General features: G+C 43.1%; 1 protein-coding gene across 3 annotated transcripts; it reads right to left on the bottom strand.

Annotated features, from left to right (window-relative positions):
* Window positions 1–2718: 2718 nt before the first annotated feature.
* On the bottom strand, window positions 2719–23837 carry Mix23 (mitochondrial matrix import factor 23). Of its 3 annotated transcripts, none has more exons than XM_028862644.2 (5): window positions 23511–23652; window positions 13003–13128; window positions 10568–10714; window positions 5387–5446; window positions 2719–3012 (listed from the first exon to the last, which is right to left on the bottom strand). In XM_028862644.2, exons 1-5 carry the CDS (start codon window positions 23559–23561, stop codon window positions 2962–2964), a joined length of 435 nt encoding a protein of 144 aa, XP_028718477.1. In that variant the 5' UTR covers window positions 23562–23652; the 3' UTR covers window positions 2719–2961. The 3 variants fall into 3 exon arrangements, with proteins under 3 accessions (XP_028718477.1, XP_028718476.1, XP_037065674.1); XM_028862643.2 differs by lacking the exon at window positions 23511–23652 and adding an exon at window positions 19795–19854; XM_037209779.1 differs by lacking the exon at window positions 13003–13128 and having other exon boundaries at window positions 23511–23837.
* Window positions 23838–23897: the final 60 nt, after the last annotated feature.

Consider the following 23897-nt stretch of genomic DNA (forward strand, 5'->3'; position numbering starts at 1 on the left):
TATTCCTATTTATGAGACATTAGCAGACTACTGTAACAACACCAGCACAAACAAATTCCATTCCCAAACCAACAGCTTTGAAGCACAACTTATACTAGCGAATAACAGGATGTCCATCCTTACAGTACTCCGAGTTTCAATATAAATTAAGTTAGCTTTTCAAAGGCGAGGACGTTATGTTCTCTCCCACCAGCACGATCATTTGCAATCCACACGTCACTCTCCCTGACTTCCTGCTCTTTATCTCTTGCATAGAACTGGAATGCATTTTGCCATTATCTGTAACTCAATTCCTTAGTATCATCTATCTCCCCTCAACAAATGGAAGCTTTTCAAGAGCAAGAATTTTGCTTTGTCGAAATACTGGCTAGTAGTGCCTAGAATTTCTAAGACATTAAAGTGTTGGAAGAATTTGCAAGGTTCATCACAGGTGCGGCTTCACTTGCCCGTCTTCAGCCAAGTAAAAGACAAACCCACCTCTGGCATGTTGTTTCTCAGGGGGTTGGGGATTTAGCTCAGTGGTAGAGCGCTTGCCAAGTGTCAGTGAGTAAAATCTACTTTCCAAGGCAGTAAAGGAATTTTATCTTCAACCTGAGGCTTTAAATGCTATGGACACAGGCTCAGTATATTCATTTACTTTCACTCCAAACTGAGGTAAATGCTTGGTTGGTGTCACACTTGATTAATTCAGGCACCCTAACATAATTAGATTAGGCAGAAAGCACTCTGGCGACAGATCTGAAGTCTGGAAAGATCATTATGACCTGGGCCGAGAAACTGAATTTCCCCAAGGAATACCATCAAGATCCTTGTTGTATTTTCATTTACATCCAGCCTTTTATCTTCCCCCATTTAAAAATTATTACAGACCAGCTTTATAGAAAAGATTTTTCAATATTATCTTTTAAGATAAAATTTTTTTTTCATTGAAAAAACTATGTTAATTGTAACGAACTCCCCCCGACACACACACACAGGGTCTATGTAGCTCTGGAACTAAGTAGACCAGGCTTACCTTGAACTTACAGACCTGCCTGCCTCTGCCTCCTGAGTGCTGGGATTAAAGGTGTGCATCACTATATGGTCTCTTTCTCTCTCCCTGCCCCTCCCCCTCCCCTTTTCACTCCCTCCCTCTCCCTGTCATGCTGGGGATCAAAGCCGGCCTCCTACTATTAGGTAAGCATTCTCCTGAGTGACACTCCCAGTCCTAAAGGAATATCTCAGTATCCCCAACAAACACCCACAGTAAATGTTCTATCAACAAAACAGGACCGCGTACGCTGCCAGGGCTAACTTCCAGGAACATAATCTGATGAAGGTCGAGACGCTGCAGGCTCAGGCCTACCAGAAGCCAGACAAGCCCGAGCCATGTGGCTTGAGTTTAGATGGCGACTGTAAACAGAATCCAAACTGGCACCACTTATGTCCTGCTAATCACATCTGTGACAGCTACATTACGTGACAAAAGTCATGTGCGGATTAACCAACTGAGTTCAAGAAAAGCAGCAGCACTGTGGTCGAGCTGATTACAAACCCTTTGAAGGCAGCTTGTCTGGCTCACAGCAGAAAAGGAAGTCAGAGAGACTGCCCTGTGTTGAGAAATGCGGGTGGCCTCTGGCGGAATGGTACCACACAGCCAGCAAGTACACGGGGACTTTGCTTCTACAACTCACTCACTCTACACTCTGCCACCAAGCTGAAGGAATTCAGAAGCAGTGTTCCCTGGGGACTCAGACAAACGCCAGTCTCACTCCAAGCTGGATTTCAGCTCCCACACCCTGAGCAAAGAACCCTGTCCAGTCCAACCTGTGTGGACTTTGGAAGCCTAGGACTGTGACACAGCAAATATTACTAGTATGACATTAAGCAGTGAAGCTGTGACGGTCTGTTCTGCGGCCTCTAAGCTAATACCCCACCCTACCATGTACTTTCCTTCACTGGTGGAGCCCTGTACTCAACAACAGGGCTCTTGTTAGTCATCTACCCCTTCCCATGGATGCTTCTCTTTTGTACCCATGAGAAACTATCAAGAAAACAATTCTAGCCCAAAGCAGTTTTATATGTAAAAACTAGATAAATGCTCTTCTCTTGTTCTGTACTTTGAGACAAGGTTTCTCTGTATCGTCTGGCTGTCCTAGAACTCACTCTGTAGACCAAGCTGGCCTCAAATTCACAGAGATCCACCTGCCTCTGCCTCCCGAGTGCTGGGATTAAAGGAGTGCAGTACCACAGCCTGATTCAAAAGTTTTTGTTTTGTGAGACCGGTTCTCACTCTACAGCACAGGCTGGCCATCTCAGCCTCCCAAGGGATTGGATTACAGGCACCTGTCACAATGCCCCTTTTTAAAAAGGAAAATTAGAATTTGTTTGTATATATAGGATCCAGCCTGATTCATTTTATTTTTTATAAGCATGGGTATTTTGGCTGCATGTATGACTGCATCACATGTGTGCCTGCTGCTGATCAGTAGAGGTCAGAAGAGGGCGTCAGATCCCCTGGGACCAGAGCTATACACAGTTGTGAGTACTGTGTGGGTGCTGGGATCGAACTTGTCCTCTGTGAGAACAGCCAGTGCTCTTAACCACTAACCCCCTCTCCGCCTGATTCTGCCCCTTTAAAGAGGTCCACATCCATTCCAATCCATTTGTGAAACTCAAGCAGGCACAATGACCTGGAGAACCTGCTCTCTCAACTTGCAAAGCCACCAAATAAGTACATACACGGAGTCAGAAAATTATTTTAATAGTTACAAAACATTTTTACAGAATCAGTATAAAATAGCAATTGATTATTTTATAATTATGAGAATTAGATTTGAGGTCCTGGCTAAAAGGGGCTGAAGTCAACCAAAGGCCTTGGCCTTCTGGCTCGAAGACCATCCTCGGGAGCCTGCCCTGCTGACATCTGTCATGCTTAGTTGATGAGATGACCAGGTCTTTAGGAAAAAAAAAAAACTCTCTCTACTCATTCTTTGGAGGCTTGAAGTGAATTCGGCAGCGTTCATTAAACACCTACGATGTTCAAACAGAAAGAGAAGTCATCCAGTCATCCTGTATAAACCAGGATGTAAATCCAGATCATAGGTTAGGAGGATGTTACCATCTCATCTAGGTCAATAGGCTCAGGAAACAGTAAGTTTCTTTAGCACACCAAATTAAGCATGATGACTAGACAGTTTCAACGGCCATTTGCTGGCTGGACCTGTCTTCTGCTAAATTATGTGAATTTATGTATTTCTTGTTTTGTTCACCTTGCTTCCTAAAATCTGAAACAATGTAAGTGTTAAGACAATGCCCATGACTAAATGGGGCTATGCTACATAAATATCTTGGTAGAGCCACTCATGGGAGTAAAAGGTTTAAAAATCGTAAGTTGTTAACATTCTTACATGGAAAGATTTCTGATGTGTGTTAAGAAAAACACATACAGAATACTTCTGTTGTCAACAAAGGAGACACACTCAATATAAGAGAAGACATAAGCATAAGTATGTCCCCCTCCATGTGGAAGACCTCAGAGCACGAGGCAGGTGTTAACTGTACACCATTTTGTCTTTATTTGCTTGTGTTTTTTTTTTTTTTCCAAGACAAGGTTTCTCTGTGTAACCCTGGCTGTCCTCGAACTCGCTCTGCAGACTAGGCTGGCCTTGAACTCACAGAGATTTGCTTGCCTCTGCCTCCCAAGTGCTGGGATTAAACATGTGAGCCACCACCTGGCCACTGTAATACCTTTATTAAACACCCTTTAATAACTGTGTTTGTTTTGAATTTGGTTTTTGAAACAAGGTCTTGCTTTGTAGTTAATATTGGTCTTGAACTTACTATGTATCTCGATCTGGCCTCAAACTCACAATCCTGCTTCAGTCTCCCAAGTGCTGGAGTTACAGGCCATCATACAGTCAAGAATTACATTAACAATGTCTAGTCCATTAACATTTGACAGATTCAGACAAAAAACTCCATTATATACATTAACAATGTCTAATTTTTTTTTTTTTTTTTTTTCGAATTTTTGTGTTTTTCTTTTGAGTCATTGTAGCACCAGGCTGCCTCAACTCACAGAATCCGCCTGCTCTGCTCCCGATGCTGGATTAAGCGTGCACCACCAACGCCCGGCTAATGTCTAATTTTTTATAAGCATGGGTATTTTGGCTAAATTTTGATTTTATTTATTTATTTATTTATTTTGTGGGCTAATGAAACACAGAAGAATATTCTCTCTTGATACTTAAGTGTAGTCCACTGTTGAGTGTCTTGGGAACACTTAGGTTTACTGGGAATGTAATCCCATCATATTGAGGAACACCTGGGATATCAAATACAAAATTGTTCACTCCCTCTACCATCTACCACACTTTCCACGCACTGAAATCCTCTGGACTGGCTCTTTAAAGCCAGATATTCAACCAGACCCCTCTCCCATCATAGTCCCAGAATAACTTATGACTTTTTCAGAGAAGGTATGCATAGACAAACATTGCCAAAAATCTTCCAAGCAGCATAGCCCTATGCTGATGCAAGGACAAGTATAGGCTACATTTTGGCAAGGAAGACAGGATAAAGAAATGCCATAAAGCAGCCAATTTATAGTCCATAATTTATTCATGCCTTCACATGCTGTATTTTTTTAAAAGTGGATGTAATTATGTAATGACTCAGGAAATACACTGGCTACAAGTAGGTAGATGATGATTTCATTTATGACTTTTAAAAACAGTTAACAAGTCTGAACATGCATTACAAAAAAGCTGGACGGTTATATACCAAGATGCCAAAGCATCACCTCTGCTTAATGATTAATTTTTTTGTGTGTGAAAATTTTGAAACAAAACTATTTCTACAACAAAACTCCTGAAGAGATAAACAGTTACTAAATGTCAGAAGTTAGTGGCCAGCAGCTGGTCTCTAAGGTCAGAGAGATCCAGCTAGAGTGTGGTGGAGCTCATTTCGCCTGTTCTTTCCTCCTCCAGAACTTATCTGAGTGTTTCCTCTCTACTAATGTTCCCTGTGTGATTACATTTATGAGACTCAACGAATATTAACTGACACAATTACAGAATAATGCCAGCAACTCTGGTTTTGGGAAAGTGACTGCACAAAAGGCTAATTGTAACAAATAACTTCTTTGAAAGTTCTCAGCTAACTACAATTAAAAACTCTGACTATATGTACGCCATAATTAGTGTCGGGAGACCCACAGGACGCATGCAATCCGTTCTGTGGTAGGTCACAGAATCCTGCCTGCCTGTAAGCTGTAGTGCTTCCACACAGAAGTTAACAGCACTCGTCACCCTCAGTGTGCCGGGTCCTCTGTCCTACACTTCCTGCCCTCCCCGGTTGCCCCTTGCTGGTTCCGTTTCTCTACAGAACCAACATTATTTCCTACCTTCCAGCTCCTGTCATTTACCACTTCTTCGACATTTAGTTCGGACTGCATCCACTTCAACTGTAAGAAAGGAAAAAAACAGAAATTTTGAACTGTAAAGAGTTAAAACTATAACCCCAGTGCTGGGGAATGGGAGTGGGGTGGAGACAGGCAGATCCCGGGGAACTGCTGGCCAGCCAATCCAGCTAAAACTGCAAGCTCCCGGTTCAGTAAGAGACCCTGCCTTAAAAAATAAGGTGGACAAGCGATCGAGGAACACATCAACCTCTGGCCTCACACACACCAGCATAAGCGACCATACCCACATCCGTGACATCCATCACATCCAATGTAAAGATAAAATAACATTTAGAAGAGCACGTGTAATAAACATTATATTAGTAAACTGCCCCTTTTGTTTGAGCTCTCTGAGACACTGGTCTGGAAGCACTGCCCTCCACAATTCAGACCCCAGCATGTCTATCTCAAGCTATCCATCCCCCAAGGCCCCGTGTCTAGGAATGGGCTGGCCTGCCCAACTCTGACAGGGAGGAGAAGAACAGCAAAGCAGCCCAAGAGTGAAAAGTTTCCCTGAAAACACCCGAAAGGAAGCCATTTCTAATGGACCCACTGCTTATCTCAGGACAGAAAAGTGCCTGCAGTGGGCAGTGGGGAGCTCAGCCATGGAGAGAAAGCTCCCTGGGAACTCCAGCAGCGACTGCCTCCACTTCCTCAGGGAGCTAGCTCCTGCTGGGCTGTGAGGGCCCAGCTGGTGAGGTTATCTCCACATTATCTCTACCTGTTACAATCTCTTAGGTCACTGGGGACACTCTGCTCTGCCTGGGGCTCCTAATGGGAACTCGAGCTGACTGCCTCAAAAGAGCTTCCCCGACTGATTCCTGCTAAATACTGGAGCTCCCAATCTGACGGTGTCACATACGGGATGATGGAGACGCCAGGATGCACTCAGAAACCTGGCCTCCCACTGTCCACTGCCACATCAAGGACAAGAAACATCTTCAGCACCCACCACTGTGGTTACAAGGCTAGCATGTGAGCAAGCTTCCCGGCCGGCTCTGTCCTGCCCTCTCTTGTCTACAAAGAGTGCTGACTGCTGAAGATACAGACATCTGCAGGTGCTTGTGGGGATGGAAAACTTCTAATTCCCAAGTTCCGTAGGACTCCCACCTCTGGAGGGGTACTACAAAGTCCAAAAAGTTAAGAAGTTTGCCTAAGATGAGCAACAGAAAGAAAAAGGGAAAAAAAAAACCAAAACGGAAATTTGATACCAATAGGGTACAGATAATCTTAATTTGCCACATATATGATTTGGATTCAGCTCTTATTTAAAGAAGAAACAATAAGTAGGTCAGAGAAATATTAAGGAGGTGGTAAATCTGAGGGAACTTTTGGTTAAGAAAAGTTACAAAGAAAAAACTTTTTTTGGTTCTATTACTATAAAAAACTCCATGAGCCAGGAGGTGGTGGCGCACACCTTTAATCCCAGCATTCAGGAGGCAGAGCCAGGAGGATCTGTGAGTTTGAGGCCAGCCTGGGCTATAGACCGTGATCCAGAACAGGCACCAAAACTACGGAGACCCTGTCTCGAAACCCCCCCCAAAAAAAACCTCCATGAAATTGCTTTCATGATGGAACATGAAACCTGGGATGATCTAGCTCCAAGTTTCCCAGGCTATGGGCACTCATATTTAGCTCCAGAATAAACTAGCTCATATTTGAAAAGGAGGATGGAATGAGGATGAGATTGTTTTAGATAAAAAGGATTTTATATAGTAAAAGAAAATGACTGGAATTTTCCTAAATGGAAAATATAAAAACAGGAACCCTAACATACAAAAGGCTTGAGTAGGTTGTACAAAGTTTGTGGAGGATGAGTCTTAAAGATGGTATGTCCCATAATTAAAGGTTATTAAATCCTAACCACTCACTGGCTTGTGACTAGAGATGCCAGTTGGTGTCTCTCATCCTCAGCGAATGAGGGGTTCAGAGCCGGCACATCTGAAGACCTCTCTTTCAGAGCCCATAACCACACAGGAAGATACACAGCCGCATTCCCCCACCCGCCGCACTACTCCCAGGTGCCCTACTGCCTGGGAAGCAGACCTTACATTTATTCCCCATTGCTTCCAAGGCCCCTCCCTGCAGTCCTTGTGGCCACACCTTCCAGGCACTGAGGGCAAAGGGGCAGATGTGAGAGCTGAGCAAACAGACACAGTCACTCCTGAATACTAGGGCTTAGCTGAACTTTGTACTTCACTAGCAAGGGGAGCTCTACTCTGATTTATATGACTTAGCAGTCCTGCCCCACATGCCCTGTCAACATCTTTAACAAAATCCAGGATGTTAGGATGATATGGCTGCTGCATGTTCACACCATCCCTGGCCAGGCAGGACCCACTGGGCTATCTGGATGGCTCAGCCTGTGTCCCTTTCCTCCTTCACTAGCTAAGCTGATGAATTAGTTGGAAAGGATGATCTTTCCTGATAGTGGAGGACAGGTTTGCAGTCATGCTCTCAAGAAATAGAAATCTCAAAGCAGCTTAGACCCTGATCAACTTTATAAAATGATATACAAATAATCCTGACTATCAAGGGATGAGACAAGAGCTATTTTATATTTTAACAAATTCACCATCTGGAGATACCAATCACTGCCCGATGAAAAAGCAAGTATGGAACAGAGACCTGAGCCGTATTCATGGACCAAGAGAGACACAAACACAGGTGGAGGCTGTCTCCAGGGAAACACTGAATTAGCAGAATAACTGAGAAAGCACAGCAGCCTGGCCCACATGCTGTGTGCCCCCGTGCAGCTGCTTACATCTGCTAAACAAACGCCAACCAAGTTCTACAACTACTTAAAAAAGCAAGTTCCACACCGCCTTTTCAGTCACCTGACCCACGAGAACGATAAGCGGCCCACTGTGCTCTCTTAAGTAGACGACTGTATTGACAATTGTGCGATGGTCATGTAAGAGAAGTCCCTGTTATTGAGAAACAGCCAATGGGGCCAGTGAGATGGCCAAATGGGCAGAGGTGCTTGCTGCCAAGTCTGATGACCTGAGTTCAATCCCAGGCAATCAAGTGCTGGAAGGAAAGAGCCACCTCTCCAAGTGGTCCTCTGAGGGAGCACACACACAAGTAATAACTGAAAACAAAACCCAGCATATCTAACAAGTGCTCGGAATCCTCCAGAGGAGAGTACGCATGTGCACACAGGTGAGCGGGAGGGAAGGTGAAGACTGTAAAGCTGTCACCAGCAAGGGGACGAGGCGAACGTTCTGCATGGGAGCTCTTCACATTGCTTTGCACCTTTCTCTCAAGTTTGGAATTACATGAAATTACAATGATACCTAAAACTCCCTTTAAAAAAGGATGGCAATGTATTCCATGTAATAAACTATAGTCAGCTCTCTGTATAATCTAGGAATTCAAGTAACTGGGGGTCAAAAATATTTTGGGGGAGAATCACACATGTAGCAAACCTGAATACTCTGTATTAGCTGATGTCAGCAATCGGTGAATGGCATAAAACACAAGGGAGGCTGAAGGGAGAAAGTTAATGCAAACACTACGCCACTTTCCACGTGGGACTCGCGAACCTGTGGACTTTGGTGTCCCTGGTGGGCAAAGGGTGGGTCCTGGAACTGACTCCCAGAACACCAAAGCACAACTGTTTCCTTGATAAGCCACAAACGAGGGCTACAGAGCAATGATTCTGCCTCATTACCTGTACTACATGGGGGAAGCTTCCTTTCACATAACCCTGAGTGAGCACTTGACTTTTACAATCACACTTGTTTATTATTCATTCATTCATCCATTCATTTACTGTGTGGGGTGTGTTTGTGTGTCTGTCTGTCTGTCCACAGTGAGCAGGTCTGGCGGTCAGAGGACAATTTATGGGAATTAGTTCTCATCTTCCACCATGTGGGTTCCAGAGATCAAACTCAGGTCTTCGGGTTTGGCAGCAGGCATCCTTATCTGCCACTTAGCTGGACCAAAATATTTTCTGAAGTAAAACCACTGCAGGGATGCAGTTAAGTCTAGAAAGGTAATCTAGAGAGGGCCAAAACCCTTGCTGTCTACAGAGCTGGGTGGACATCACACTGAGGTGTTGACTACATTCAACTAGAACTGTTTTTATGGCTCAAGAGGGCAATAGCTAGAACTTAAGGAATCTGTATTCTATTTCAGCAGACTCTTACAGAATGAAAGAGGTAAATATTTTCAAATTCAAATTCATGAAGAAATGTTTCAAGTAAGCAGGCACAGATGTTTTCCACAGAGCTTCTGATATGGGGTTGGTCAGCATTGATGTTTTGTCTTTAACACTGGAAAACGTCACAGGAATAGAAATAAAATACAATTCCATGTTAATTTCCCCCTAGCTGCTGTACTGCATCTGTTTATAAAGTATGCATTACAACATCTAAGTGTGATGTAAAGCCCTCCTGATAACAAGCCATTGCTCTGCTGGCCATCTCTCCTGTACATGTGTGCATTCGTGTGTGTGTGTGTGTGTGTGTGTGTGTGTGTGTGTGTGTGAACACAAGTGTGCACATTCGAGTGGAGGACTGAAGTTTATGACATATGTCCTTTCTAGACAACACTGAGGCAGGGTCTCTGGATGAACCTGGTTCTAGCCAATTCTGGCTAGTCTAGCTAGCCAACTTGCCCAGAAGCCTCCTGCCCGCTTCTGGAGGGCTGTGATTATAGGTGGCTGATACGCCACCCAGGTTCTTTTGTGGTGGTTTAACTTATTTGGGTATTCTGTCTGCATATTTGTATACCATGTACATGCCTGGTGCCCGCAGACACCAGCAAGGGAGATCAGATCTTCTAGAACCAAAATTATAGACACTTGTGAGCCTAGGACACTTGTGAGTGCTAGGAATCAAACTTGGGTCCTCCGGAAGAGTAGCCAGTGTTCTTAAGTACTAAGCCATCTCTCCAGGCCCTTGTAACTCAATTTTTTACAGAGGTTGTCAAGATCCAAACCCCAGTTCTCATATTTGCAAAGCAAATAATTTATCCACTGATCCATTCTTCCAACCCTGTCCTGGTCATTTTTAAAAGTAATAACCATAACTTACCTGAAATTTTGCATATTAAAACTCTATTTTGAAGACTATGTTTGGGAAATCTTTGCCTTCAACACAAAAAGTCTGCTCAACTTACCTTTGTCTGTTCTTTTCTAAGTTGCTTTAATAACGTTAAGTCATCCAGGTTCTTTTCTCTCTCTTCTCGGAGATGTTTTACTACTGCTGAGGTCTGGGCTATACAGTTCTTTATAACTCTGTCCCTACTGACATGAGCTGCCATCAACTAAAGGACAAAGGAATGAAAAGAGGGAAATCACATTAACTTGTTAGATTTTAGTATTAGAAAAAAAAATCGAGACTTCAGAGATGTTTTAAATTGAATCTTTAGACGAGAACATGTTGGATTGGCTAAATCACCGAACAGCAGGTTAAGAGGGAAAGCCTGGGAAGGCACAGAAGACGAGGCCAGGCTGTCTCCTTCCACAATCCAGGCCAGGACTCCCACACCTCCTTTCTGAGTGCCCAGCTGGGCTTCCCTGCCGCCTCCTGCACCTGTCCTTGCTCTCCTCGCCACTCCCTGACTGTGCTCCTGGACCCTACATCTACCCTCCCCGACACCTGCTGCTACCTGGACCCTATATCTACCCTCCTCGACACCTGCTGCTAGGCTCTCCTTTCTGTCTTTTGTGGTTGTTTTCAGTCTCATGTTGCTAACAAGGGGAAGAGGCGGTGCACTAAGTGATGTGGAGAATATCTTAGTTACAGCAAAGAAACATAAAGAATGTTATTTGACTATGCCATCAAAGGTCTTCTCAAAAATTTAACGTACTGATAAAGAAAACCGGAGGCACACATTAGTGGTTACATCAGTTTTGTCTGTTGATTGCAAGGAGAGCTGACAGAATGATTCTAATAACCCCTTCTTAGAGTAACCATCCAGTAAACAGCCTTTCTCCATCTGTCTTGGGTAGCAATGTGTATCGGTCACGGTTCAAGGTCCTCTTATATTCACACCTGTGGAATTATCTAATTTTTCCTATGAGGAGCCTTTCGAGATTGGAGTTACTAAATTCATGCTTTATATGAGCTCCTATATCCTTTCCTATAAAGAAGGGTCACCATTAGGGAACGCAAATGTTTTCTTCAGTCACAAAAGCTGGACCAGGAGCTAACGTAAGTCAGGGAGACTACGAGCAGCAACTTGGATGTTCCAGACTCCTCGAAGGAGACGACACTCAACAAAAGCTCTTAGTGACTCTTATTGGCTGGGCGCTCTGCAGGCCTCCATCTCCAGAGCAGCATGATTTAAAATCAAATAATGACCAATAATAATGACTTTGGCAAGCATATTAAAATACATAGACCAGCGCTTTCTTGGTTCACTAATCTTCTACAACTCTATGAAACTAAGGCAAAAGGAAGTCATTCAAAATGTTCAGTCACCACCCTAGGAAGCAGCAGATGTGAGATTTGATCTAGTCCTAGAATTCATGTTGCTAAGCACGATACTACCAATCAGTTTGCTGACAGAAGACTGTAAATGGGAAGAACTGAACAGCAGGGATCATACAGGTAGCAGGAAGGAGGAGAGCATCCTAGACTGATCACATATTCCTACTTCTTTAGTCAGACACCAAGACATAAGGGAACTGTCAAACATCTCATGGTTCGATAGGACTTGGACCCACCCTCACTCGAAGTGACTAAATCTTTATTAACCACCACATCATCCAATTTTCTAAAACCACAGTATTTACCTGACTGCTCAACAGAATGACATACTTAAAAAAAAAAAAACACAACAACACAACCTAGATGCCAGTAGGTAGTGTTCTAAATTTAATTCATATGAATAAGTTTGTCCACAAAATGACTTTTTTCCACACCTGAAAACTGTAGTGTGGATTTAAATAATGGCTTTCCTCTAACTAGAAATCCACACAGTAAACTTGTGGGGGAGAACATAAAAAGGCATGAGCTATTTGAACTTAACTTCCAACTTAATGGAGGGCAGCAGCAAGCCACAGTAGAGCTGCGCCACCATTTCCTTCAGCGTTTGCAAATTCCAAAGAGGACTCAAGCAGGTACTGAGCAACCCCACCCCGGAGGCGTCAACGCATCTGGAAGGGTGATTTACTAGTATCTGTGGCTTTCTCAGCCCTTTCTGCCACATGCTTCCATTCCTGACATAAAAAGTGTGAAGGCTTTTCACTCTTCCTGCCATTAGCTGCCTCGCCTCTTGGTATTCATTCATTCAAGTCCTCTCTCTCTCACTCCTGTCTTGACTGTTTCAAGGTCCTTATGGTTATAAATACTGTCTATTTAAGCAAAAGGCCATGCATGCATGCATAGGCCAAAACAACTCTGCTCCCACTCTTTACAACCATTTCTTCAGATTTGTGCCTATGCCACACACTGTCTGGGGCTGTAGAAACCTTCAAGTGTCCACAAGGAAACTTAAAGATGACATGAGCTCTTCACAGTTCAGATACAAGTCAATTAACTTCTTCTTTTGTCTGCAAAGAAAGATATCAAAGAACCACAAAAGAGAAACTCAAAAGATACACTTACAGACTCATAAAGTTGTTTACAGGTTTGGCTGGCATCAATTTTCCCTGCAAAGGAAGCTGTTGGAACCGTAGTGTTTAATTCATGTACTATTCTGTCATCAATTGTCCTCATCACCTTGAGTAATTCCTATGTATATTTAAAATAAAAAAAGAAGAATGTAATCTCAATGAAGTGTTAAGTGATGAAAATTAAATATTTAAGCAAAAAGAAAAAAGTCTTGGAATTTTTACAACTCTTTCATATACGAGGAAAACAAGCTAAACAGAGTACAATCGAAGTGTCTTTATCACAAGGTTACTGGGTAGGATATGGAATAGTCATTCTAACAGAGGGCTGAGTCTAGCTCCATGGCGCAACAGTGAAGCCCACTGTCTGGAATGATACCCAGCAAACCGTGTCTTCCAATTCCAGCACACAGCCAAAGGGGCTCTCCAAGCTGCACACCACAGGCTCTCTCTCCACAACCAGGAGTGCCACTGCTCAAGTCCTGCATGGGCAGAACCAAGGCAGCTCACAGACGGGAAGCAGCACACTGCCAGCCTCACCCCGAAGTTCTCTGACTTTCTAAACTATGACTGGAAATACTTTTGTGATTAAAAACAAAGCAAATTTTCTTTAATTCATCGAACAAGTAAGAATTAGTTTTAGCTTTTCTTTAGTAACCCTGGTTCACATTTCTCAAGGCTCTACTTTCCAGGAAAAGGTCTCCAACTCACAAAAACCCAATCCAAAGAAAAATAATACCAAAAGTGATTTATTATTGCTGAGTGGCTGGGGATGCTGCTCAGTAGTACTTGCCTACCTCCTGTGAGGCCCTGAGTTTCATCCCCAGGAACTTACCATGTCCCATAAGAGAAACGAAAAGAGAGCTCTGGGTGCCCTGCACAGCACAGACCGGCCCCACTGTGAGACGGCACTTCTCACACCTCACGAAAGGAGCCAGGCTGTCTTCAGTGAACAGAAAATGGGACTGAGTTTCTAACAGCATACACCTTCTCTCTTTTTTCTTTCTTTCTTTTTTTTCCTTTTTGGTTTTTCGAGACAAGGTTTCTCTGTAGCTTTGCGCCTTTCCTGGAACTCACTCTGTAGCCGGGCTGGCCTCAAACTCACAGAGACCCGCCTGGCTCTGCCTCCCGAGTGCTGGGATTAAAGGTGTGCGCCACCACTGCCCTGCTCACTTCTCTCTCTTTTTTGTTTTTTATTATTATATTTATTTTTGTTTTTCTGAGACAGGGTTTCTCTTTGTAGACCTGGCTGATGTGGAACTCACTCTGTAGACCAGGCTGGGCTCAAACTCAAGAGATTATCCTGCCTCTGCCTCCCCAGTGCTGAAATTAAAGGCATGTGCCACCACTGCTGGGCTACACTTCTGTTTTTATATACTCCCCACACAAAAACCATCACTTTCACTGAAAACCTGCTGAGAAAACAATTATTAAACCACAAACACACTTCTTTGTGAAAATTTCCAAGTTAGCCTTTAACCTTGACACGTATTAGAGGACGCTTCACCAGACCATCTCCTCCAACATACCCCTTTCTTTCCTTTGCAGAACTAAACCCCTGACTGAAGCCAGCACGTGCATTTTTTTCCTCTCATGTATTAAAAACTTTCCTTGGGCGGTGGTGGCGCACGCCTTTAATCCCAGCACCCGGGAGGCAGAGGCAGGTGGATCTCTGTGAGTTCGAAGCCAGCCTGGGCTACCAAGTGAGTCCCAGGAAAGGCACAAAGCTACACAGAGAAACCCTGTCTCGAAAAAAAACCAAAAAAAAAAAAAACTTTCCTTATCATTAGTGTTACCATCTGTCAAGCCTCAGGATGTCCACAGATCTAGAAATGAGCTCAAGCTGGGCTACAGAAGGATTTCTGGCAGTTAAGGACAGCACTCCTCAGGATCTTGTGAAATTGGTTCCCATCTGCCAAAGGAGTCGTTTCTCTTGCTTTTGGCAGAAGGGACATGGTGGCAGAGCCCACCAGCCTTCAGGCTTCCTCTGTCCCCACTCGGGGTGCTTGTTTCACAGTTCCAAGTCCACACTAGCCTCCTGGCCCTTCCTTCCTCCCAGCTACTCATCTTCCTCTCTCTCCCCCATTCCCTAACTCTCATTATGGTCTCTCACACGCTGTCTCTGTCAATCCCCCCTCCCCAATTCCTGGTCATAACCAGTCTTCTTTTTTTCTTTTTCTCTCTTATTTACAATAAGAGCCTTCCCCAAGTGGCCATTTCAGTGATTCTTTACTGTGCCCCCTCACATACACCTTCCTTTTAGAAAAATTTGAAAAAACATTTTAATTACCCATTAGTAATTAACCACTAATTAACCATTAGTAAGTTAACCATTAGTAATATGTTAATAGGTTTATTTTTTATACATACTTGTGAATATTTTATGAAATTGGGATACTATGTAACATGTGCTCCATTGCTAAGCATCTCCCAGGTTCCTGGAAGACATTTTTAATAATTCTATAAATACTCTGTCTGTGAAGGAGTCAAGGGTGTTGCCAATTATAACCGTTTTGTCCATTTAATCAGAGCATGTAATCTAAGCTATGTCCTACCACTAATTCACCTTCAACGGCTGAATACGTTAATAGCCTGCTCATGATCTCAATACAGAAAGAAAACAGCCTCCACAATATATTCTAACACAGACTAATTAGTCACAGGCAAGGACTTGTGAGAAAGCCCAACAGATAAGGGCACCTGCTGGCAAGTCTGATGACCTAAGTTCAATCCCCAGACCACATGCTGGAAGGAGAAAGCAACTCCCACAGGCTGACCTCTGACCTCCACTCACTCGAATGCCATTGCACAGGCATTCCCGTCCCCAAATAATAAATAAAACAAACACTGAACACAAGGAAACGCCACAGGCAAATAACACAAAGTTCATTACTTTGTCTCCTTTTCCTGTGTCTACTTTTGTTGACAGTATTCTCCGCAAACCATAATTCTTAGGGGACGATCTCAACATAGTCCCTGGGCAACTACCATTTCAAATAGTAAGCCATATAATGTAGTAGTATAATATTCATGAATAGTAAATTCCAAATAAATAATGAGTCACTTGTTGAGTCAAAGAGGAAAAAAAAGCTGGGTGTGGGGTGTGGTGACACAGGCCTGTGAACTTAGCACTCGGGAGGCTGAGGCAGGAGAATCATGAGTTGGAGGCCAGCATGGGCTACATAGCAAGATCCTGTCTCTAGGAGGGGAAAATGTAGCAGACAAAGCCAACCTAACTTCCTTCTACAGGACTGCTTTTTTCCATATGCCCCTCCAACAGTCTCCTTCAAATTCTCTTCCTCTGTACACAGTGAACTTATTATCTTCTGAGGCCGGGTTTCAATTGTACTTTTTGGATGGTTTTCTTTGGCCAGGAACATTCTCAGCAACTTTCTTCTTTGAATAGTACAGCAGTGACAGGACCAGAGTTCATCCTTTACTAACTCGCACTGTATTGGGTTGCTGACCGATAGAGAAGTACTGTGGGAAAGAGAGAGATAATCCCATGGAATGAGATATGATCAAATTGGAGCTCAGAGCTATTTTGGGCAGGGAGACGAAGAAATGCCTCTGACAAAGACCAGATGTTCTCTCTCGTGTGCAGATTCTAGCTTCAAATCTTACACCAGCATGTTTAACTGGGGTGCCTGCAGAGGACAGAGAGCTGGAAAGGGGCCATCAGAGAGAAGGAGGTGGGACAGTAGGGCACAAGGGATATGAGAGTCCAGGGGAGAAGCCTGGGGTTTAAGCTAGAGCAGGATGGAAGGCAGGCAGAAGACAGGCTAAAGGGAAGTGTTAGCCCAAACTAAGACTTAGGAAAAATCCCTTTTGGAAGCTACTTTATAAGTTATTTAAAAATATAATTTGTTTTTTATAAGTTTAAAGGAGCCGGGCAGTGGTGGTGCATGCCTTTAATCCCAGCACTCGGGAGGCAGAGGCAGGAGGATCTGTGAGTTCGAAGCCAGCCTTCTCTAGAGTGAGTTCCAAGACAGCCAAGGCTATACAGAGAAACCCTGTCTTGGGGGAAAAAAAAGTTTAAAGGAGGTACCCTGCATGGGTGGGTAGATAATGGTCTTCCCAGAAGCCACAGATTATATAAAAATCCCAATGCCAACTGTAGGATACCTCCTATAAGCAGTGAGGCCCTAAAGCCCCCAAAATAATACATTATTATCATTACTCTTGGCTGCCCAGCAGACTACATGGTAAGATCCAATTGCTGAAGACACCATACACCTTGGTCGTAGGACATAAAGACACCAAGATGGGACTAGGTACGAAGCATCCTCCCTGTTGGCTAGCTTTCACAGTGCCAGAAGGTGCTATGAAGGCTCCTAGGGAAGAAGTCATGAACAATCTTGCCTAGCTGTGGGCCTCATAAATTACAATAACAACTTGCCAGGCAAGACATAACCAACTGTTTCCTGACTGGATTTGAGACCTGCTCCACAGAATTCATACCGGGTACTGTAACCTTGGTTAAGAAACCATGGCTAAAGAGGTCATGGCCCCTTAAAGGGAGCCTACTACTGTTGTTTTTGCTAAATGAACATGTCGTTAAGATGTCTTTTAAACACTTAGGTTTATACTCATAGACTAGTGCTGTTCTGTCTTCATCAGAGAAGCTTCTTTTTGCAGTGGGTGGAAGTTAATGCACAGACTCTTAACTGGCCAAAGTCCTGACAATAGGTGACTACTGGCTGCTTGGTCCTAAAATCTGTACCACTCACTCCAAGGCTCAGACACCACAGAGAAGATGTCAGAAGAATGTAAAAGCCCAAGGATGGAGAAGAGCACTGCAAGACAGTGTCTCCTTGACATCATCAAGGCAGAAAAGATCAAGAAAGAGAAGGATGAGGAGGAGAAAGAGGATGATGATAAGTAGGTGAATTCTAACAGTTTTTTTCTTGTCTACAAAGCATTTAACCCCCTGTACACAACTCATCTCTTTGAAATAAAAACTGAAATGTAAGGCTGTGTAAGATTAGTTTTTAGAGTTAGAGAGGTGGCTCAGTGGTTAAGAGCATTGGCTGCTCTTCCAGAGGACCCAGGTTCAATTCCTAGCACCCACATGGTGGTTCACAACCATCTGTAACTCCAGGGGAATCTCACTCTCTCTTCTAGACTCTGAGGGCACCAGGCACATGTAAGTAGTACACAGACATAAATGCAGGCAAAACACATATAAATAAATATTTTTTAAAGATTTGTTTTTAAACCGTAAATGTAATATTTCTGTACAATTAACAAATTACCAAATATGTCTTTAGGTAACCCTGTCCTGGTGGTATTTTTAATAACCACTAATCTTGCCTGGTACAGTATGGGGGTTATAAACTGGGATGGAAATTTATAGCAGGTTTAATATCATTAAGAGCTCAAGAACTACAGGAATGCCCCTCATGATAGCCAACTTAAAATAGAACGTTGAATGCATAAGAAAATACAGTGTAAGCTGAGACTCACTACTGGAGGGTATGTTGCAGGATTTTAATATTTTCTGAGAAGCACAGAAAATGAGTGAAATGCTCTAAGAATGTGGAACTATATGACCAGATTTGTGTCCTGAAAGGACTGCCTAGAGAGTGGACTGGACACTAGCACAGACATAAGGAGACTGGCTGGAAGGGTGACACAGCAATCCAGGCAAAAGATTATGCAGCTTAACATTTGATGAGCTTTTATTGATGCTGAACTTTAACCACGTTTGCATTTGAATACCGGCTATAACTTAATCATGATAAACAAATCCTCCCAATAAAACAATGTGGACATACTATTCACACCTTTACACAACAATTTTTGTCTGTATTAATTAGGTACTTTGTCTGCATTAATTGGGTAATGAGGGGGTGCATATATGCCATGGTGAGCATGTAGTCAGAAGACAGCTTTGTGGATTTAGTTCTCTCCATGTTTATACAGGTTCTGGGAATCAACTCAGGTATAACAAGGCTCGTGGGGCAAGCACTTTACCTGCTGAAGTATCTTGTTAGCCCTGAACCCACCCACTACTTCTGCAATCTTATCAACAGAATCTACAAATGAGGGCTGCCAAGTAGACTATCTTCCTTTTTTCTTGTGTTCTAGTGGATCACCAACCTATGATCTAAAGTCAGGCTTTTGATACAGCAGACACTAGCATGTGAGGTTATTTAAACTGAAATTTGTAATTTAAAACCTTCAGTTATGGAGGCTGGAGAGGTGGCTCAGTGGTTAAGAGCATTGACTACTCTTCCAAAGAACTTAGGATCATCCCCAGCATCCACATGGGAACTAACAATTGTCTTTAATTCCAGTTCCAAGGGGACCTGATGCCCTTTATATGCTAGCAAAATATCCATACAGATAAAATATAATTCTTAAAACCTTCAATTACAGCAGCATATTAACAAGCTGAAGAGCTACATGTTAGCACCAATACTACATGTAGACTGCACAAATGTAGGACATTTCTACCATCACAGGGAGCTTAAGTGCACAGAGCCAAGCAGGTGAAGGTGCAAGTTACGCAAGTCTGACAACCTGGTTCAATGCTGGAACCCACATAAAGGTGGGAGGAGAGACGCAACTCCACAAACTCTCCTCGGACTTACACACGTGCATGGCCTGTACGCTCCCACCATGCACACATTCACACAATAATAGTTTAAAAAAGATATAAAAAATACAATGATAATATCTGAACTGATGACACCTGCTCCAGGATTGAGAATTTTAAGTTATTATTAAATTTTATAGATTACGAAAAAGGAGAAAGAATAAGAAAAGACTATAAACATCTCACCAGGGCCATTTCCTTCCAGTGGAAGAAGCATCAAAGCCCTTATGTCACCTCCAGGAGGACCTAGGACAAAGACTGGGGGTTTAAAGTCAACCCAAATCAATTATGTGCACCCGAACAAATATTCCTAATAGAAAGAAAACACTCTGAAAAGGAACAGTGAGTTGATTCTGTCCAAGTGATATATGACCTGGGTCTCAGCTGGAGAGAAAGGAAGGTCCTTCAAAGTGACAGGGGTGGGCAGGAAGCACGGAATTGACAAGGACATGTGTTCAGGAACAAGTCAGGCCTAAGGAACGAGGGTTTAAATACTTGACCCATATGGAAGGGGGGTTGGGAGAGAAGCATCTGGGGATAAAAGTACAAGTCAAAGATTCTGTCTAGAGAGACTTTAGGATCAGGTTCTTGAAAGGACTGACACATGTTTAGATCTTGCACATAGCTTAGATTCTAAATTCAGAAGAGAAGGACACAAAAGTTACTCATGAAAGGAGACATCCCAAAGCCGCAAAAATGACAAATCCTACAGCCTCTACCTCCAAATTGCTAGGATTAAAGTTGTGAGCCACCACACCCAGTACAAAAGTGTATCAAATGTCATCATGTACAGAGTGTAATACTTGACAATGGTTATAAATGACTGTTACTGGTCTGTGTACTTACGGAGCTATACTTTCCATCATTAGAGTATTCTCTTCCTACTTACACAGCTTCATAGACATGTCTACTGCATCCCAGTTGTATCAAGAAGCCATGACAAGGATTGACTTAAACCTATATAAGGTTTAATTATGTTCATATATGTGCAAGATAAAGTCACCTGTAACACACTTGTCAGAATATATCCCCATTGTTAAGCAGTGCATGACTGTACAGGAAATGTACCACACGCTATTACCTCTGCCTAGAACTCAACAAGTATTACCTAAGGCCCAATTCAATTGTGACCTCTTGAGTTCTTTCTTTATGAGCTCTTAGGCATTTTATTCATAGCTCCAGTGTCTTCTACAGATTTGAATCCTCACTTAAAGCTCCTCATGTCATACCCTCTCCACCATGGTATCTCCTAAAGCTTGATAGCTGGTAGATACCTGGTGTGGCTAAATTGTGTATACTGGAGTGAACGCTAAAGCCCTAAGTCCTTGTAGACAGAGCTTTTAGAAATGAAAGTTAGGCTGGGCGGTGGTGGCGCACGCCTTTAATCCCAGCACTCGGGAGGCAGAAGCAGGTGGATCTCCGTGAGTTCAAGGCCAGCCTGGTCTCGAAAGCGAGTTCCAGGAAAGGAGCAAAGCTACAGAGAAATTCTGTCTCGAACACCCCCCCCCCCAAAAATGAAAGTTAAATGGAGGTCACAACCAGGTACACATCTACAATGTCAGCTACTTGAGAGGCTGAGGCAGGACTTCTTGAGCCAAGGTTATTGGGGCCAGCCTCTATAACATAGTGAGATTTTGTCAAATACATACATACATACATACACAGATATATACATAAGTGGAGGTCAACAGGGCAGGAACCCTAATTTGCCATAACTGGGGTCCTTATTAGAAAAGGAAGAGACATTAGTGACCCTGCTCCAACTGCACAGACACAGAGAAAAGGTGTGAAGGCATGGAGAGAAAATAGCCATCTGCAAGCCAGGAAGAGACCTCATCAGAAATTAAACCCAACTCCAACCTCCCAAAACTTCGGGAAACTACATTTCTGTTGTTTAAGCCACTTAGTTTGTAATAGTTATGGTAGTTCGAGCAGACTAAAAAAAGTACCCAATAAATTTTCAAATGTATGTTAAAATGAGATTTGAAGCATTCAATTTTAAATTTTCTTTTTTGGATTCTATTTCACTTTGGAGATAGGGTATTTTCTGGGAGTGCTACAATGCAGGGGGTGGGGAGATATAAAAAGTTAAAAACTCTTTAAAAAACCCTTTTAGGCTTAAAACACACAGCTGTGTGAAAACAAAACCAGAATAAACTACTAGTTGGAACTGGACAGAAAGGCACAGGAATTGCCCAGGAAAGCCCATCAGAAAACTTTTCCATTTTGATGTTGATAGAAGTTTGCCTTACAAGTATATGTCAGCGTCAAACTATGACAAGTACTTGTAAATACCTGTTGACTACATCATATGCAAAATATAGCCCTCCAAATTAGTAAGTAAACACTGAACTCCAGATAATGATATACATGCAGCCTATTTAAAAGTACTCAATTTTTGCAACTGACTTTGAAACTCCTCAAATTAAAAGATAAACTAAATGGTGAATAAATAGATATATAGTCAGAGCTAGAGAGGTTAAGAACACTGACTGCTCTTCCAGAGGACCTAGGTTCAATTCCCAGGACTCACATGGCAGCTAATAACTGTCTATGACTCCAAGATCTGACAACCTCACACAGACATACATGCAGGCAAAACACCAGTGCACATAAAATAAAAATACAGTCAGGCAGATATAGCAAATCACTGACTACAGAATTTAGACAGTGGGTACAAGAGCATTCACAGTACAATTCTTTCAACACCTCATAATTATGGGGTAAAATCCTACCTAATATTTACAATAAAACAAACAAACAAACAAAAAACCTTAAGTTTCAGTTTCTTTCCCCTGGTATTCAGTATAGTATTTCCATAGTTAGGAGACTTACATACAAAATGATCTAACAGCTCTTAAGAATGTAAACTCTGATTAACAATTTGAGAATTCCAGTTAACCATGTCTTACAATTTTACCAAATTCATCTAAAATTAAAAGTTATCGTAACATTTTACATCATTATAGCATTTTCATGGATGTTCTGGTCCTATCGGTGAAGAAGTGCAAAAAAAAAATAATGCTTATTTACAAGGAGGTTTAAAGACACACTAAGGCCCGTTCTGGGGAATCAGGTGTTTTGACTTTTAACTCGGATATTAATTATTAAATCTCCTGGCAAAATTGTTTGTCAAATAAATTGATTTGATGAGGTTTTCTTCAAGAATACCACTACCTACAACTACTCAAAGTACTAAGATTATTACATCTAAGTAAGTCAACGATGACATGTGAAACGAATTTTCACTCTTTAGCTAAAAATACACTTTTAAAGGTTGTGTGTGGTTTTTTTAAATTCAACTCTAATAACAGAACACGTCACCGGTAACTTCCGTTGCGAACTGATCAACATCCAGATCATTATTCTTGAATTCTTTTAGTACAAAAAGATACATTTTTTTCCCCTTAAGTGTCAGGATCAAGAAGGTAATAGCACAGACCAGATATTAGAATTAACCCTTCCTCTAAGCTTCCAAATATTCTGCCTCACCGAAACAGGACACCATGCCAAATATTTTGTTTTATCAGCTATACAAGGCTTCTTTCACTTCTTCCTCTCCCACAAAAGCTCAACTCAGAAGTGGGCGAGGACTGGCAGAAGCTGGGCACTAAGTTCAGGGAAGTGCTGAACTGTTACAATCCCTACCCACGGCTTCCGAGCTCGGCTTCACCACTCCGGAATGAGCCGGAGGACCTCGGGCACCTCCCTGCCCTGAGCAGCTTCGCTTTCCAAGGCCACCCCTAGCCCCCATGACCTCCAGAGGTGCCCCTAAAAAAAAAAAGCTCGGACCGCCAGATTTTCCCACAATTTGCCTAGACTCCCTCCCAGGCCAAAAGCACGAATTAGGATCTGGGGACAAAAGGCCAGACCAGCTCGCCACGTGAGGAAAACCTCATCACCTGGAACTCGGCGAACTCTTCACAGTTCACACCGCCACTGGGCGCCGCCATATTGGACGACCGCGAGGACCCCGCCGCTGGCCAATCACCGCGGAGCAGAGGTGCCCGCGGTGCTGCCTGACAGCAAGTCGTGGGAGCCGGGAGCTGAGAGCGGGGGGGGGGGGGCTTGCCCTCCTCCAAGCCTTTCCACTCGGCTCCTAGAGCATGGGGGTGCTTGTGACGGAGGAACGAGACCCCGAAGAAGCCATCGGAAAACTACATGTTCGTTTTTGTGTGTTTTTTTGTTTTAAATAGCTAAGTGGAAAGCAGGCTTCCCTCAGGGGCATTCCAGGAGCCGGCACGCCCTAGGGCGCTGGGCTTCGAGCCCCTCCGCGCGTGTCCTTCGGC

Source organism: Peromyscus leucopus, chromosome 12 (assembly GCF_004664715.2).
Source record: "Peromyscus leucopus breed LL Stock chromosome 12, UCI_PerLeu_2.1, whole genome shotgun sequence".
In the NCBI taxonomy this organism is placed as follows: Eukaryota; Metazoa; Chordata; class Mammalia; order Rodentia; family Cricetidae; genus Peromyscus; species Peromyscus leucopus.